This window comes from Dromiciops gliroides, chromosome 3 (assembly GCF_019393635.1).
Source record: "Dromiciops gliroides isolate mDroGli1 chromosome 3, mDroGli1.pri, whole genome shotgun sequence".
In the NCBI taxonomy this organism is placed as follows: domain Eukaryota; kingdom Metazoa; phylum Chordata; class Mammalia; order Microbiotheria; family Microbiotheriidae; genus Dromiciops; species Dromiciops gliroides.
Window position 1 is genome coordinate 58442222 of NC_057863.1, and position 19386 is coordinate 58461607.

The following is a 19386-nucleotide window of genomic DNA, read 5'->3' on the forward strand; positions in this document are numbered from 1 at the left end:
AGTGTCAAGTGCCTGGGGCCATATTTGAACTCAGGTCCTCCTGAATCCAGGGCCAGTGAGTTATCCACTACACCACCTAGCTGCCCCCAGAAGTATATGTTTTAATAGACTTCTAATATTATTCAGAAAGTACCAAGTCCCTTTATCTCCATGGAAATAATAATCCCCTTTTCCCTACACTCATCCCCAAAATGTCTTTACTCTGGTTTGTCATTTTGTTGTTGCTGTTGTTGCTGTTGTTGTTGTTGTTGTTATTTTGAAACAGCCAATTCTAAGAGGAAAACATAAAAAGAAATAAAAATGATGACCAGATAAAGGAGAGATGTGTTGTCATGCCTGAATTCCTAAAGGTTGAAATAATAAATGCCACTACTAATACTTACCAATCAATAAATCAACAAGCATTTATTTATCAAGAACTATATGCCAGTCACTAGGCATTGGGAATACAAGGACAAAAATGACAGTCACTGCCATCTAGGACTTACATCCACTTAAAGGAGAAGTTATACTGATAAATAGACAAAAAAGACAATAGGTGAGGCATCTAAGCTGAGACTTAAGAAAAATAGGGATTGGCTATTTTAAAATAGTGCTGTTGTTGTTGTTAGTGAAATCAGAGCAAGGGCATGAATCAAGATGATACTGGCCATTGGCCACTATAAATGTCTTTTTCTGCCATTTTTATAGAAAAGAGGCATCAAAACACCCAGATGAGGGACCATGGAGTCCATGCTCTCTTCCAAAAGGGCCTCAGAACTGCATCATGGTGCCCCCCTCAAGTATTCATTTTTACTCTGTAGTTTAAATTTATTATCAATGACCCAATAATGATTTACAAAAATGAACAGTCCAGCAGGAAATAAGATCCAGACAGACTACTGAAGAAACAGATAGTCAGTAGAGGTTGGAGCAAGCAAAGGAAAAAAAGAAACTTGGGTGGTTCAAAAAGAAAGCATAGCATAGAGTAATCAAACTAAAAATATTCCTTTGGGTGGCAGGCAAACAATATTCAAAAGGAGGTTGGGGGTGAGGAGGAGACTAATGTATGAAAAGTCTGTAAATGTAAATATTGATAGAAGAGAGTGAAATAACGGGAAAGCAAGTATTTAAGGAGCATAGTTAAGGGTTCATATGCATGAAAGAAAGAAAAAGGATAGAGAGGAAAGGAGAAAAAGGGAAAGATAAGGAAAGGAGGAAAGAAGAGGAACAGTCACAGGGGCTTTTGATAAGAAGCACAGGGAAAGGTCGTGACAGGAGATTAGGGGATTGCAGAAAAATAACGAGTCCTAGGGAGAGAGGACTGGACAGGGGAGAAACACACACACACACACACACACACACACACACACACACACACGGACGCGCACGAGTCAGCAAGAGAGCTTGTGGGAGGAGAGGATGATGAGAGGGAGGGCTTTAGAGATGAGTATGGGCTCTGTGAGCGCCTGAGCAGCTGGGTGGAGAGCAGCAGAAAGCTTCCTTCAGGGCCACGGGAAGAGGACAGCCCCTGGCTTCTCGGCTTCTTTTCTCCACCTCTCCCATGACACCGCCATCCCAGTGAAGGATTTCTCCTCCTTTGCCTGCACTGCCTGCCGTCCCCGCCTCCCTTTTCGCCCCACGATGGCTGGCAATTCCCTGCTGACAGTTCCGAGGTAGGATCCTTTTCCCCTTGCGATACGGGTTCCCAAACTCTTACGCATCTTCTGCCTCCCATGTGAACTTGTAGGGGCAGAGGGGTAAGGGACCTTCGCTGGCTCCCTCCTTGAGGTTCTTTCGGAGTGAGGTGCGCCAGGTGGGGCTGCAAACTGTAGGCTCCAGTACTTTAAGCTAAGTTCAACTCTGGCTGAGCGATTCGGCCATCAGGGGGGTTTGCTAATTTTTATTATTATTATTATTATTGCCTTAAACTTCCTAACACAGGTAGATACTTTAGCTGGGAGGGGCGAGGTGTCTGAACATTCTCCAGGTGGCAAACGCTTGACTGGTCTTTGGAGTTGGAAGGTCTGAAATCTACCTCCCTAATGAATAGAGGGAAGGGCATGGGAAGCCCCTAAATTGGGGCAGCGTAAAGACTAAAAGGACCTTGAAGTAGTTAGGGGTGCTAGAGAAAACAAGGAATAAGGGAGACAAGGGCAATGGGGAGGGGGGAGAGAGAGGAACTTATGATAGTCCTTCCTACATTATATTGGCACCCGTTAGGGCCAGGGAAGTAGGCTTCTGCTACAGAGTGGAAAGGGTGCCAGAAGACCAAAGGCAACAGGGTATTGTGTCTCCCACGACTGGTTTAACTAGGCACTTCTCCAAGTATCATAGAAGAAACCTCCCTTTGTCCTCTTTCGATACATGCTACAGGCAGCGTGCTATAGTGCAATAATAATGTTAATAATAATCATAACGGTCTGTGGGTTACTAGGAACGGGGTTCGAATCCCACCTTGGACACTAAGTTGTTTAACCTTGGGCATATTAACAAACCTCCCTGGGCTTCCTCAATTGCAAAATTTGGACCTGGATGGAAGATAGTGTTGGATTTGGATTCAGTCAGGAAGACTTGAATTCGAATCCTGCCTGGGACACTTCCTAGCCCTAAAACCTGGGACAAATAATTTAATATCTCTCAGCCTCGGTTTCCTGATATGTAAAACGGGAATAATAATAATAACACTTCCCTCTCCGGTTTTTTATATGTATAAAATGAGATAACATATATGAAGAGCTTTGCAAATTTTAAGACTACACCAATGCTATTATTATTAATAATAATATTAATATTTATTGTTGTTGTTAATATTATTATATCTCTGATCCACTGATCTCCCACTGTATCACCAGTAAATAAAACCACAAATACAACTGTCACCATCATCACCCCCTTTTCAGTGATGTCCAAATTTCTCCTGAAGCTGAGTGGGCTCTTGGGTCATATAGACTTGGGGGGGGGGGGAGGCGCCATGTGTAAATGCTCAGCATCAGCCATAGTTTCCTCCTTCCCTCTCCTCCTTTTCCTTTACCACCAATTTCCTCCCCAATATCACACACACACACACACACACACGCACCCCGGCATCTCCCGTCCCTATCTACATTCAGGACCCTGCTTGTTTCAGGCTCATCCTTCTGTTGAATTGCATGCTCTGCCCTTCGGTTCCCTCCCAATCAGCCCTTGATCAGCGCTGGAGCCCTCAAGGATTTGTGGCTACACTCTCCACTCAGGGTACCGCTGAGTCTTAGGCTAGCAGCCTTGGCACTGCCGGCACGTGAGGCTGAGTGATGGATGCCCGGGTTTGCAGAGGGAGGCGAGCAGAATCGTACTGTCAAGACTGATGCGAAAACCGTAATACTACTGATCTCCACCCCCACCCCCACCTCAGCCCCACCTCCCTTAAGAAGGCTGGGGTTCTGTGTAGTTGTAGACCATTGCAAACCTCATCCACTACCACCACCACCACCACCACCCCCCCCCGCCCCGCCCCGCCTTATTCCCAGCAGAAACCGAAGTCAGCTTCTGTTGGGGACGCTCACACTTTCCTGGGCATATTTTAAACCTAGAATTTCCTTTATATTAAATAAGGAATAGTGGAAGAACAGATTTGCAGGTTGGTGCACTCAGATGGGACTGAGATAATATCATATTCCCCCCCCCAAAAGAGGCTTGAGCCAATTTGAGGTGTGGGGTGATGCAGACCGAGGTAGAGTGTGACCACTGTTACACCTAGGACTTCGTCACCCACAATGAATTCTTTGTATCCCAGAAAGCTTCCTTTAAAAAATCGTCTTATTTTTCTTGTCTTTAGGCTTTGTTTTGTTTTGACATCGCATTATAACGCTTAAAAACAAAACAAAACAAACAAACAACAACAACAAAAAAAGATTTGTTGCCTTGAGAGGAGGGGGCACAGGGGGAGCAACCTATGTAATTAGAAAAGAAAAAAAAACGACCTTCCATTGTGCCCCATCACTAAGAGCCTCTAGATAGGTGCATTTTATTTTTAGTTCTTTGGGGAAACAATAAGGTAATTGATATTTTAAGGTAGCATCACACTCCTAAATCTCCAGGCACAGGGTATGTTTGAAGGTGAGATGAGCTGGAGGACCTGTTTATTTCCCAATCAAAAGCAGAGAGATGGGACCCTGGAAAAATCAAAGACCAGGTAGTAGTATCAATATGCAATTAAAAACACTTTGAGTAATTCACTGATCTCTTGTTTTTAATCCATGTGCATGAGAACCAAGCTAGCCTGGGTTGAACCAGGTTTGTCCAGGCAAATGGGGCACTTCTCTAAAATAATGGAAGTGGCCTTTCATGCCAAAACACAAGCTGTGTTGGAGATTTCTATAACTAGGTTAGAAATTGTTTTGGCAAAAGCCACCAGATTGCAGTGGAAGTAGACACAGGGTATCACGCACAAAGCAGTGAGACTTTTCAAAGACTTTTTACTGACAACTATAGTGAATCACACCTAGTGCATCAAGGAATGAATATTCACAAGATACAACCTATTTCTACTTGTCACTGTGAAAAGGCTTTTTTTTTTTCCTATTAAAAAAATAACTTCAGTTGGCTGCAATAAATTGACTCCAATTATTCTGCATTTTTAAAAAATCTAAGCAATCAGATATGTACTAGGATGAGCTCTGATTTTGGAGTCAAGATTTTGATTGTCAGCTCTGTGACTGATGATCATCTGTGTGACCCTGGGCAAGTCATTTCACTTGAATGGGCCTCAGTGTCCTCATCTGTAAAATGAAGTGGTTGGACTGATTTCTCTTTCTTAACCTAACTGACCCTCTAATAGTATTTTCCCCTGGATTCTAGATGAAAATCACAAGATGTGTTGTAAAAACTTTATCATTAAAAGCAAGGTGGGAGAATATGGTATTTAAAAGCAAATTTTGTGTTTCTTCAATATGCCTGTGCATTTTGTTGTGAAAATTCAATTTTAAAAACTAAGTATCAAGTTTTTCAAGGTCTATTATAATGGAAACATCTGCAATTATTGAATAAGTTCTTTATAAATATAACCTGAAATAAGCAACTCAATAGCCAATTAAGGCAAATTTAAATTAATTTTAAAATTCCATAAGTGAATTTTTATGTTAAGAACTAGGAAATAATTCAAAACTTTTGTGGTTTTATGTATTTTAAGTAATAGGAAAGGAAAGCGTACAGTGGCTTGAATAATAATCCAATTATAATACATGGCTATTAAACCATTATTTTCCTTTAACCATTAAAATGTCTCATATACTAACAAATGAATGCATAAAATATATTCAAGGAAAATGTATGTATTACATATAATAATTAATTATAGAATATTTAATATATGATCATATGTAATTATGTATACTGGTAACTTTTTAACAAAAAATGGGGGAAATCTGGTGTCATATCTATCTGGATTTGGGGTATAGACCTAGAAGGTTACTGAGAAACCACCTAGTCCCACTCCCTGATTTTAAATATGAGGAAATTGAGGCCCAATGAGAAAAAGTGACTGGAGAAGGTCACACTGATAATAAGTTTCAGAGTCAGAATTTGAACCTGATTGCTCTGACTACAGAACTAGTGTTCTTTCCAGAAGTGTACGCCACTGTCCTCTGACATTTCTTAGAAGAAAATATGGGGGCAGCTAGGTGGTACAGTGGATAAAGCACCAGCCCCTGGATTCATGATGACCTGAGTTCAAATAAGGCCTCAGGTACTTGATACTTACTAGCTCTGTGACCCTAGGCAAGTCACTTAACCCTCATTGTTCCGCCAAAAAAAAAAAAAAAGAAGAAAATATGAATAGAAAAGACCTTGGATATGTTTTTTACTTAAATAATTCTTTTTAAAAGCTGTAAAATTTAAAGGAAGAAGTACTCAAACAAACATCTTAAAATGTGAATTTTCAAATTGAGTCATCACTTAGCCCCTAGACTCTGAGCCAGATTATTTTTTTTCTTGCAAAAAAAAAAAATGAACTAGAATAAAAGCTTATTTAATTAGACCACTAAGAATGTGCAGTAGCTTGGGGTGGTTCCAGTTAGTTGAGAGCAAAGCAGATATTTCTAATTGTTTCAATTCAAGTTAACTGAGAAATCTCTAAACCGTCTTGACCTCCAGCATTGGTAACTAACTTGGTAACTAAGCATTGTGGGAACCTGAGTGTTTCCATGATGACTAAGGATCTTGCAATGCTACACTTCAGGGTAATTTCTTTGAATACCAGTCTTTATTGTAAAGTACAGGAAATCAGAATGTACTGCACTGACTACAAGGCATACCTTAGAAGGTACTTTTTTTTTTTAAATATCCCCACTGCTGGGAGTGGTGGCAGTTACCAAGGAGGCTGAGACTGGCAGTTCTCTTAAACTTGGAAGTTCTGGGCTGCAGTAGGTCCTTCAGATAGGTGTCCTCACTAATTTTCACATTAATATGGAGTGGGGGGGTGCGGGGGGAGAATGTTGATGTTAGAAAGAGAACAGACTAACGTCTCCATGCTGGATATACTCCATGAGTAGCCCCTGCATGTCAGTATGGGAGAAATGTATGGGAGAAATAGGAAAACAAAGTCCTTTTTAAAAAATGTAATTGCCCTCCCCTCCATAATTCCCCAAAAATGCAGTCCAAGGGAAAAACAAAACAAACAAACCCTCAGATTGATTGGGTGGTTCCAATTACTTCAGTTCTAGCTAAGCAGCATTTTATTATACTTTTGAAATCTATAGAGTGTTGAACATTTTACATGCAGGCACATTTACATAAGTATACTCTAGAAACTTTTATATCTACTAAAAACAGTTGAGGTTTTTTTTAAAGTCTTTTGAGTAATTTTTTTCTGCTTTTCCATTATATAATACTGCTTCAGTTAAACTACAAACTCTTTTGTTTTGAGTATTTTCTTTCAATAAAGATCATGTCGTTTAAAATGGGAAAACAGACCTACAGTGTTTAGATCTGGAAGAAAACTTAGAGATAAGCCAGTGAACCCCCTTGTTTTACACATAAAGGAATTGAAGTCTAGAGGAGTCAAGTGGTTTTCCAAGGTCACTCAAGTAGTTACGAATAGATCCAGAACTAAAAACAAGGCCTTTTGTTCACAGTCAAGGGCTCCTCCCACTGTACCATAGTCTCTTCAGTGATATAGATATCAACCCATCGAGGCCTATGGGACATTTACTCTATCCCTGAATAACCCTTCCATGGGAGGCCCACCCAACAAACCAGACTCCCTCTTCTAGATCTCTTGCCATCGGGAGGATATCAGTGGAATAGATTGGCTGGGAAATGTTTATCCCTCAGCTTCCTTAGAAACGTAACCCCAGCCTCTAACTTACTAAATTTTCACAAAATTGAGTATGCTTTTTATGTGTTTGTATTAACCAGCTAAAAGTGAATATAGGGTAAGAACATGTTTTATAAACAGTCATCATTTCTATTTGAAGGCTCTCCCTGGGGAAAGTTCTCACAAAAATACTCACGCAATAAGAAAACAGGAGATGGGTTTTAAATGCAGCTAGATGAGGGGTTCTTCACCTTTTTTCTGAGTCCTACATCCCAATCTGGTGAAGTCTGTGGACTCATCCCCAGATGCATATCTTCTAATGCATAAAATAAAACAGAATAGAATCATATAGAATTACAAAGGAAACCCATTATATTTGAAAAACAATTGAAATTATATAAGTATATGCATGTGTATATACATAGATGTAAACATATTTGTATGTATGTATATGTATATTTAAAAAGTTCAGAGAACCAAGGTAAAAAAATACTTAGAGCTAGATCAGTGGCAACATGAAACAAATAGATCATCCTCTTTTTTGGCTGGCTGACATGGGACAGATTGCTCTCTGCATAATGAAAGAATTTGATATCTTAACCTTAAAAGTGCCTGGGAATGGGGCAGCTAGATGGCACAGTGGATAGAGCACCGGCCCTGGAGTCAGGAGTACCTGAGTTCAAATCCGACCTCAGACACTTAACACTTACTAGCTGTGTGACCCTAGGCAAGTCACTTAACCCCAATCGCCTCACTAAAAAAAAAAAAAAAAAAAAAAGTGCCTGGGAACAACCTTTGCAAAGAATTCTGCATCACAAAGTTTTTCATGCTCTGTAATAAGTCTTTCCATGACAAGCTAAAATACGGTGAGTGGTTGGTATATCTCTTCCTAGTTCTCTAGAATACTAAGTATTACTGTGTCCCAGAATACTTTGTAAAATACTTCCCACATGTCTAACAATGTCTTATGTAGAGTAGGAAGAACTTCCTTTGATTTGATATATTTGACTCTTAAGTGCCAATTTATTTTAAATTTTAAATGAAAAAAAAAACTAGGCATCCCTTGGAAAATAAAATGTATGGATTTCGGTTCACTTTTCCAGTTTATTTGGTTCATTTCTATCTTGCCACAATTTCATTAAGAAAAGATTAAAAAATCAACAATTTAAATAAACTAAAATGTTCATGATAATAGATATAAGAACAATTTTTTTTTTATTTCATCAACAAGATCAGTGAAGAAGTGGGGTGAACATCAATATTCTGATGCTAAGGATCTTCCATTAAATGAACAGAATTGCAGAGAGTATACAAGTATCATCTACATATTGAAAGCTGTCTCTCAAAAGATTGGCACTGACAGATATCCAATAAGAGCTTTATTGTATAAACTTAGCTTTTATTACTTAGGGAAATGGGAGATCAAGATTTCATCTTAAATAGACAACCATTTAAAAAAATTTTAAAACTGTATTCTTTCCAATGAGCTGTTGGGACATGGGTATTATTTAGGAGATAGCTCAAATTTGTACAGAAAATACCATTATTTGTAGAAGATCCTCCAAAACTCTTGTAATTTAGTCAAATGTTCAGGATATGAGAAGCAAATACCTCAAATTAGCAAAATTAAATATGTTGTTTGTTCATTTCACATGTCTCTGATTATTCATTACCCCAATTACGGTTTGTTTGTTTTCCTAAAGATTCTGGAGTGGTTTGTCATTTCCTTCTCCAGCTCTTTTTATAGATGAAGAAATTGAGGCAAACAGGGTTAAGTGACTTGCCCAGGGTCACGCAGCTAGTAAGTGTCTAAGATCAGATTTGAACTCAGGAAGAGGAGTCTTTGCTGAATCCCGCCTGGGTGGTCTATCCACTGTGCCACTTCACTTCCATATACTATACACATGCATGTATACATGCATATTCACATATGTATATGTATATTTGTATGTGTGCATATGTATCATAAGAAAAATATATTAACACATTATAATGAACTTCTTTTTTCAAGCAGACTTCATAGCTATTAACATAGAGATGACAAGATAAAGTCAGACATGAGGAGTCTATTAAATATGGCCAAGGGACATGGTGAAAACTAAGAAATTCCCTGTGATATACCTTCATTCCAAAGCAAAACAAATAATCTTAATTCAAACACAAATGTCCATCTACTACAGCACTGTGGAGTACACTGCTCCATGACATATAATATGCCAACAAAAATTTATTGCACATGATATGTTAAAGACCCTCCTATTGAGCTGAGATCTTCTTTCTGAAAGCCAGTGTTTAGCACCATGCCCAGTACATAATAGGTGCTTAATAAATGTTTATTGATTGAACCACAAAAAGGTTTGAGTCTCTTTGGAGTACCTTCATTGCCCCAAAATTTCTACTTTCTGCAACAAATACATCAATGAGAATCAGAAGATATTAAAAGAGCTAACAACTTGGCCAATAGCAAAGAATAGGAGTCTAAGAACTAAATGAGTGGAAGTAGAGTAGCGTCTCAGTATCCCAATCTCATTGCTTGTCCCCACTGTACACAAACTATGCTGACAATTTCTATTAGTGGATGGTCAAAATGATCACATGCAAAATAAATATCTCACTTGATGTTTAACTCCAGGTAGAATGAGTGGGAAGAGGTCAGATGTCATCCTATATCTCTCCCAGAGAGCAGTAATAATCACTTTCCTTTATTTCTCTAGTAGAAATGATGCACTAGATACCTGACTTAGTGACTTAACACTTGCTTGTCCTCTGATTTCAAACAGTAATACTAAAGACATAACCAGATTCTATAGATAGCTTCCAGAGTATTCCGTTAAAAGCCAGATGTCATAGATATGGTTTTAAATTTGCAAATTAGTATAGAAAAGGAATGAATTGAAATTCCTAAGCACCTTGACATGTCTCAAATAGCATTTAAAATTTAGCTTATGATATGTCTATGCTTCAGTGAATAATAGTAGAGTAATTTGGCATGCCATACAAATTGGTATGAATATAAGTCATCAAAGTACCCCTAAGTTCTTCAGTGGTCTAATAGGGAAATGGGGGGTGGGGGAGAGATAAGGTATAGGCTTGAAGGACTAACCCCAACTTTAAGTCTAGAACTTACCCAAATAATTGGTTCTAAGCCTACACTGAAGACATCCAAGAGAGTAGCTAGAATTTGGGCACTTTTCCAAGGGGTTTCAGTTGAGTAGGAATATTAATTTTGTGGTGACATAACTGGCCATTATAATTCTTAATGGGAATAGGAATATGGAATATATTTCAACTCTGGCTTCAACTCACATTATGAAATAATTTTGCCTCAGTCTAATAGAGGCCACTCATCACATTTACTAATACATATTAGTTCATTTCTAAAATTAGCTTTTATTTTCCAGATATGCCCACAGTGTTTGAGTTGTTCTGCTATTTGTTTAGGAGTTCATTCAATTAACTGAATTAAAGACTGGTTAGGTTTTAAAAAATTGTGAAACTGACAGGCTAACAAAAATACTAAGGCATAACTTATGTTTTGTGTAATAGCATTTTTAAAAATACAGAAATCTACCACTCCTTAAATCTGCACTTTATTGTTATCAAGAGATATCGTGGGAAGTTGCACATTCAATAAATATTTAGAGATCAATTTTTGCTAGAAACTCCTAGGCATCTATTCTTGACATCATTAAATATTTACCAAACCAAATGATTCATGTTGTTTATTTATGAGATCTTGTTTAAATAAGAATTGAAAGTTGGCATTCAGACATATTTAGTTTCTTGTAGACCAACAACATAACCCTTCATTTTTATGTTCTTTTCAAACTGTGGATTAAAAAAACACATTAAGGACATTTTACTAAAATGGTCACAGATATGACATGGAATTATTTTTGTCCTATTTAGTGAGGAAAATCTTAATCCTATTTAATTTGTTCTTAAGCAATCATAAAGCTGATTCATCCCTTCTAATAATAATGGAGGAAATAATAATAACCAGCATTAATATAGTACATTAAGGCTTGGAAGTTTTCTAAGTATTTTCTCATTTTATTCTCATAAAAACCCTGAGAGGTAGAGGCTATAAGTATCTCCACTCTACAGATGAGGAAACTGAGGCAGACAGTGATTGATTTACCTAGGTTCACACAGCTAGTAAGCATCTGTAGCTATATTTGAAATGAGTCCAATCTCAGTACTCTATAGCCTGTCCCACCTACCTACCTAAGAAAGGTAACTCTGAGGAAAGCTCAAGGTGGCCAAAATAAATAAATTCAGGAAAATGTCTTTATAAAGCTAGTGTTGGGAGACAGGACTAAGGGGTATTATAATAAGTTTCTTCTGTATGTAGTTAAACTGTCAAGGGTATGTCCTGATTTATCTGAATGTGCAAAATAATCAGGAGGACATAGTCATATTTTTGGACTTTCTTTAATGATAGTCAATCAATAAACATTTATGAGGCATCTACTATGTGCCAGGCATTGTGTTAAGCTCTAGACCATCATATTTCCAGAGTTATCAGGGTAAGTGCTTAGTGACTTGCCCAGGGTCACGCAGCTAGTAAGTGTTAAGTGTCTGAGGCCAGATTTGAACTCAGGTACTCCTGACTCCAGGGCTGGTGCTCTATCCACTGCGCCATCTAGCTGCCCCTATTTTTATTAAATATTATAAGCAGTCCAGTAGGAAAGAAGAATATTCAATTTAGAGTCAATAGATCTTGAATTGGACCCTAGTACAGGTACTTCCTAGCAGATGTGCTTTGGGCATCAGTTCTTTAACAGTAAAATGAGGGGCCTGAATTAGACAAACTCTGAAGTTCCTTTCAGTTCTGCAGTTATGATCCTATGAATGAATGAATGAGTAGAAAATTAAGAACTAGTATGTTCTCAATGTGTGACTATTAAAAATTATTTTGCTCATACAAATGTTTTTAAGAGGATTTTTAAAAAGTTATTTCCATGGCACAAAACAAAGCACTCGGAGAATAATGGTTGGTCTATATTTTGCCCAATTTCTTTTTCAGGGCTATGGGGGTTAAGTGACTTGCCCAGGGTCACACAGCTAGTAAGTCTGAGGCCGGATTTGAAATCAGGTACTCCTGAATCCAGGGCTGGTGCTTTATCCACTGTGCCACCTAGCTGCCCCCTTGCCCAATTTTTAAATAGATGGTTCTTTTTATTTAAGTAACTATAACTATGAAGAGAAACAAAAGTTCTCACTGACTTTCACTGCTTTAAGATTCTGTAAATCTCTTCACAGATAAAATACTTTTTTGATAAGGTTTAAGGGATAATTACTTGCTTGGAAATAATACTAGTAAAAACCGACCATGACTGAGAGTCACAAAGCCCTGCATCTTTTTTGATTTTCACAATACCCTTGTGGGATAAGTAGATCTTATATATTAGGACCTACTTTACAGATGAGGAAACTGGGGGTATAGAGAGGCAAAGTGGCATCTATGGCTAAAGGCTAATAAATGGTAGGGATAGACCCTAAACCCAGGTCTTCTGACTCCAAAATTAAGACTCCTTCCCACTCTATCTTATGGCCCAGAATTATTATTATTTAATGTTGCTTCTCTAAAGTGTTATTTCTTTAAGATCCTTTTCACTTGGAGTCATTTAGTGCTAAAAAAGGGCAAAAAAATGTTATTTAAAGAACAAAAAAATAAATCAATCAGTAGAGTATTTAAGATATTGCTACTCCTATAGATGGACATTTTGATGGCTATATGAAAATCACAACTGAAAACTCTGTTTACATACTTGTTTGAGGAATATAGAGATAGAAACTGAACTATGGCATAAATATTTCCATTTATAATAAATCCTCATTTGTATCTGAATGGCTTAATGGTTTAAAGGGATAAATGAAAAGCTTTTATTTATTACAAACTGGGGGAAAGTATGAAGAAATAGCTTCAAGTGCACAAAATGAGTTGTTGGATCAAGTTACAGACTTTAGCATTACAAAGCATTATTTCCATGGAACTGTTTCGTACTTTCAGAGAGCAAAATGAAGAAAAAGTGAGAGGACATGTAAAAATTTGGAGAGTGATTTTAAAAGGATTGATGATTTCTTAAGGGAAGTTTAGTGAGTTGTTATCTTTTAAGTGAAAGGTGAGAGTCGGGGTTTGTGTTTTTGGTTTTTGTTTGTTTGGGTTTTTGGGTTTTTTTCAGCAGCTGAAGGTAAATACAGGAAGTGGAAGAGATCAGAGATATGTGTGGTTAAAGAATGGGAGGCTGAAGAGTGAAGAATGGTAGGTAGGAAAGAAACAGCAATGTGTCCAAAGTCACTTTGTTGGAGTTGTTTGAAGGGATAAGCAACTAGAGCACTCAGGAACAACAACAAACATTTTGTCTCCTTGTTCCTGATTAACTGAATAACTAGTGCATTTATAGCTATTGCCTCTCAGCATCACCTAGACCTTAAGAGAGGTAAAGTCTCTCAGAAGTGACTGGACTGCCCCCCCCCCAAAAAAAGAGAGGTGACTGGACCTTTTTGGCCCCCTTTAGTTTAAGAAGGAAAAAGAAGAAAGATAGGTACTCTAGTTGTCTTGCAGCATGAGAAGTAGTAGTTAGTCTGGTTTGCCCCCAAAGTCAAGTTGGGCTGTTTGCTGTGAGCATTGTTCTGATGGACAACATGAAATCCTGATGGGTGAATAGCTAGCTAGTCTTTTAGGCATAGTCCAGAGATAGCAAAATTTATGTATTTTGCAATTCTGTGACTTAAAGGGGACTGCTATGTAAATTAAGAGATATATGACTGCTTACTGCCTCAGGGAGGAGGAAGGGGAGGGATAAAATTTGGAACTCAAAACTATAAGTAAAAATGTTTATTATTTAAAAAATAAAGAGAGAAATGTCTTTTTAAGAGTAATTATAATTATAAAGAGCTTATAAATACTGCCTTAGAGTATAGAGGTACAAGCCAAATCTGGCCACTGCTTGTTTTTGTAAAGCCTAGTGAGGTAAGAATTTTTTTTTTTTACATTTTTAAATAACATGGGTTTTTTTTTAAATGCAAAAACCTTTTTTAAGTTTATAGACCATATAGAGACAGGTGGCCCCCAGGCTATAGTTTGCCAACCTTAGTATAGAGTATAGAAAAAAAGAAAACAGCCAATAGGTAAGTGATGAAGGTCAACAAAGAGGCAATTTCTAGAGGAAGTGGATTTATATAGTGCAAATCTTCCTGAATGGACTAATAACATTTAAGCCTGCCTACCATCCAGTTATGAGTTACCCCAAGAACATAGGTTTTTTGACCACATGTATTTTCTTACCAGGTTCTCATAAGTTTGTGCCCACTTTCTCCCACAGGTATGGAGTATATTAATGGAAGTTTAACTTGGGTTTTATGTGGAGTGTCTCATTTATTATTCATGTCATGCTTTAATATGAGTACCTATGATATATCTTTTGTCCTACTGTTAAATAGATTGTTCTTTTAATTTAAGTAACTTTAATGAATAGAAAACAAGTTCCTAATGACAAAACAATCATACCAGCAACAATAATAAAAATACCTCATTTGCATAGTACATAAAGATACTTTCCTCATAACATTGTAGAGAGTAAAGGGATTATTTTTCTCATTTGACAGATGAGGAAAAATTGAATCAGGAAAGTTAAGTGACTTGACCCTGGTAACACAGCTAAATATATCAAAACCACAATTTAAACTCAGGACATCTGATTCAAAACCCAGTCCTTTTTATAAGGCAATAGGCTGCCCTTTATCAGCTCTATACATTTTTGGAGTTCAATAAATACTTGGTGGTAAATTAACATTGCGAATAATTTTGTTAAATAATGCATAGTTATATTAGTCCTCCAACTTTATCTATATAGGGAAACAAATAACTATTATTTTAAGTGAGACAATTGGGGTTAAGTGACTTGCCCAGGGTCACACAGCTAGTAAGTGTTAAGTGTCTCAGGCTGGATTTCAACTCAGGTACTCCTGACTCCAGGGCAGGTGCTCTATCCACTGCGCCGCCTAGCTGCCCTAACAAATAACTTTTTGAAATAATTTGGGGATGAGAGTAAACTTGTTTAAAAGTAATATTTCTCAAATGAAAGCCTAAATCTTGTATACTGTACTCCATTGCTGACTCACAGAACTCAAAATGACCTGAATATTTTTATTTTAAATAATTTTCTGAATGAATCAGCAATGCTTAAAAAATATAACTGAAAGGATGCATACTCCTCGATTGTGAAATTATTCACAGGTCAGTGACCTGACTTGCCAATCTGCTATACCCACAGCTTTAGTTTTTCAAGATGTGAAAAGAAATGTTGACTTCACCAGAAGCTGAGACTGTTCAGTGTGAATCACAGTCTACAAGAAGTCACTGAGCGATTAGCACAGCTCTTTCCAATGGAGGAAGCTGTTTTGCTAATGGACTTAACATTTAGCACTTAGAAGTCAAGTCCATTCTATCAAGAAAAGGAATGAGGGTGAAATATCGACGATGAAACCCCTCCTTGGTGCTACTGCTACACTGTCAATATTCTCACTAAAATGGTTTCGGGGAAAGCATCTATTTTTCATGAGATCTTCAAATACTTGGGTGTGACTGAGAAGTAGAAAAAGGGAACATATAATTGCATTCATAAACCAAGACAAAGCCCTGAGAGTTAGTGGGAAAATGTGGTACCATGGAGTACACTCCATAACCCGATTTTTTTTCCCCACTAGTTAATCCAGGTGTTGGCTGTTATTCCCTTTAGCTGTCAATCCAAATCAACAAGCATTCAATAAATTCCTACTATGTGCTGGGTATCAAGTTAGGAACTGGGGATACAAAAACAAAAATGAAAAGTCCCTACCTTCAAGGTGCTTGCAGTCTGCTAGTTGAGATAAATAAATACAAATGGTTGCAAGCTTGCCCCATTGTTCCCTGCTTCCCAAAAGTATCTAAGTTCTAGTTCCAATGTGGGGAGAACATTAAAGTTGTTTTCACCCTGACACCTGCCTATGCTCCTGATAAGAGTACTTACCTCTTAGGTACTTAAAAAGGCATTTATTATGACGCATTGTAAAGAGAATACTCAGGAAAAGAGGAGAGAACAGTGATAGGATGAAAGGGGTAATAATTTAGTTTACAATAAATTCATTTGCCATTCTTCTTAGCCCCCTCTTTCCATTAAATCTCATTTGTAGATTGTCTTGATATTAACTCAGTCCCAGTATCCTATTTGTGGGATCAGCTGACAAAAGCTGCTGCCCTTCCCAAGTTTCTGGAATTTGCTCCCTCCTAAACTCACTGTTGAAGTAGCCTCAGCATGGAGTCATTTTCCATTGCTTTCTAGTTTGGTCTTTGTAGAGATCAGCTTACTTTCAACCCAATGGCTAATATTTAAGCAAGTCTATACTGGTCCCCTTACTAAATTCCCAGAAAGAAATGACTGTTCCCTATCTAGGCCCCAGAACATGTTGTAAGTGCCTACTATGTGTCAGGCACTGAGCTCAATACTTCTATTTGTCTGTATAACCTATAGCCTGGATTAGAAGTGTTTGAGGGGCAGCTAGGTTGTGGGGCAGCTAGGTGGCGCAGTGGATGAAGCACTTGCCATGGATTCAGAAGGACCTGAGTTCAAATCCAGCCTCAGACACTTGACACTTACTAGCCGTGTGACCCTGGGCAAGTCACTTAACCCTCATTGCCCTGCAAAAACCAAAAGTTTAAAATAATAATAATAATAATAATAAAAGAAGTGTTTGAGTACCAGAACATGGAGAACCACAACATGTTAGTGAAAAGAACTATTATTTAATGGGATGTAGTAAAGGAAAGTCCCAATAATAACTAGTAAGCTCCTGCCTGAAGGAGTGTCATATGGCTCCACTGGCCAGATTCAAGTAGAAACTTTGAGGTTCAAGGGAGCCCTTAGGTTTGCAACCCAGAGAGTTGCCTAAGTCTCTTGGAAGGTCCCAAGGGCTAGCCAGGTTCAAGCCATAGTCATTACCTGTTCTGCTGGCCAGGTTCAGACAGCACTTAGCATTATATTGACATTTAAAGCCTTTTCATTCAACCTTTTGTAGAATATTTTTGAAGACTAGCCTAATTTTGGGGGGCTAAAGCTATGGATGACTAATCTTTCTGAGTGGAGGACTAAACTGGGGACTTTTGACTATTTGGCTATCTGACTTCATTAATTTAATGTGGGCCATTTATAAAGTTCCACCACACTGCTCCCAAACTGATAAACTAAAGATTAAGAAGCCTCTTAACCAAATACTAAAAGCAGAGTTTATTTCTGAGATACTATTTCAAATTAAGAATACAGGGAAATAAAATGTACAACCTGACTGTTTTCCTGCGGTCTCTTTCCCACCTTCTCTGCTTCAAACTTTTTGAATACAATAAGGGCCTTAGGTGCCCCCTGCCTCAGGGTATGTACTTTCCCTGCTCAGCTCTTTTCTTCTAACTCCTCTTAATCTTCACTTTCTCTAACCTGTACCCTGTGCTGACCTGCTTCTGCTCTCTCCGCTGCCTCCTGGTCAGTCTGTCTTCTGCTTTCTTTGCTCCTAGTCTCTGCGCTGCTGTTCGTCTTTTCTTCTCTCCACTCAAATCTCAGGGCTTCCTTCACCCCCACAGACCAAGCTAATCCGCCAGCCAGGGCTGCGGCTGGTTGGGGGGGGGGGGCGGTGCACTCCCACTTCATGTGCCTCAGCACAGGCTATCCGGGATCTTTCGGATAGCTCTGCTCAGGTCGGAGGGAGCTGGGGCTTTTTTTTTTCCCCCAACTGTCTAACCTGGCGTCTTGTATAGCCCACGGGCTTTTTTGGCTCAGCTGAAGCTGAGGAGGAGGGGGAGAGACCCTGAGGGCCCAAGGCTTTCCAATTACAGCCCAAAGGTAGGGGCCCCAAATCAAAATAAATTTCCACACTTTCTTCCTGTATAGTGTCTTCTACATTCCATCTATTATAATATCCAAAGCTAATGGGCACAGAGAACATTGAGCCTGAAGAGACTTAGAGATTAAAGCACTTAGTACAATGCCTGGCACAAAGCAAATGTATGTAAATGTTAGTTGGTGGTGTGTTTAGTATTATTTATTATTATTATAACTGTGCTTCATTTCACTGAAACACTGCTCCTTCTCACTCCTCAATTGTTGCCACAGGCCTTCCATTACATTTTCCACTGTATAGTACAGAATCTTTGGGGGCAAGGATTCTGTCTTGTATAAATTTTGCGTTTGTCAAGCACTCAGCAGAGTATTCTGGTGCCATGGGTACAAAATAAAGGTTTATTACATTGTACAATTAAGAAAACAGGCCCAGAGGGGTAAATTCACATGGTCAAAACCACAGAACAAATGAATAGCAAAGCTGAAACTAGACACCCGGCTCTCCTGACCCTCAGTGAAGTGCTCTTTCCATTACCCCAAAGAATGAACACTTTCCTCTAGACCTTTGATAAAAACCCAGTCACCTCCTCATCTGAGTAACAAGTCACTGACATCTCTGGGACGTCTCCCTTATGAGAAGGGGGATTCCTAATGTGTTTTAGTAACTGTATAACTATAAAACATCTCTAACATTCTCATCTACCTCCCCTCCTCAACCTCCAGGGCCTCTTCTAAGGGATCTTCCCCATCTAAGAAAATGAGTTAATGGCTGTGGTAAATGCAGTGACTATGGAAGAGAAAAGAAAAAATATACACACTCTTAATGGATCAGTGAAATAAGAAATTCAAGGGAAAGAGTTTGAAATTAGAGGATCAGAGTTCGATTCTCCCCTTTGACACTTAATTCATGTATGGCCATAGGCAAGTCCCTTCCCCTGTCTAGGCCTCAGATCCTTCATCTATAAAATGAAGGAGTTGGATAAGATGAACCCTAAAGTTTCTTTCAGTTCTCTATCTATGATGTTTGGCTGCAGACTTCACGGACCTCAAAGTTTCCCAAAATAATCTCCAGGGGCTGTTCCTGAAGAAAACCCTAGATTTTTCTTTTAATTTAGCTATATACTATGTGGATACAAATGAATGATATGAATGAGTCCATTCAGCATAAGTGAATAGGCTAGGGAGTTCATGGACCCTCTCCAAAAGTCCTAGAATGTATACATAATCAAATAGCGCATT

At 38.4% G+C, this 19386-nt stretch overlaps 1 protein-coding gene across 3 annotated transcripts in view; it reads left to right on the plus strand.

Moving 5' to 3' along the window:
* Positions 1 to 1327: 1327 nt before the first annotated feature.
* Positions 1328 to 19386, plus strand: part of LOC122746799 (SPHK1 interactor, AKAP domain containing) — a 155197-nt gene continuing 137138 nt past the window's right edge. Inside the window, exon 1 of one of the 3 annotated variants that reach the window (XM_043992785.1) lies at positions 1328 to 1655. In XM_043992785.1, the coding sequence (XP_043848720.1) occupies positions 1624 to 1655 (32 nt within the window). In that variant the 5' untranslated portion in view covers positions 1328 to 1623. The remainder of the gene's footprint in view (positions 1656 to 19386) is intronic. The other 2 variants (XM_043992783.1, XM_043992784.1) reach the window with 2 other exon arrangements.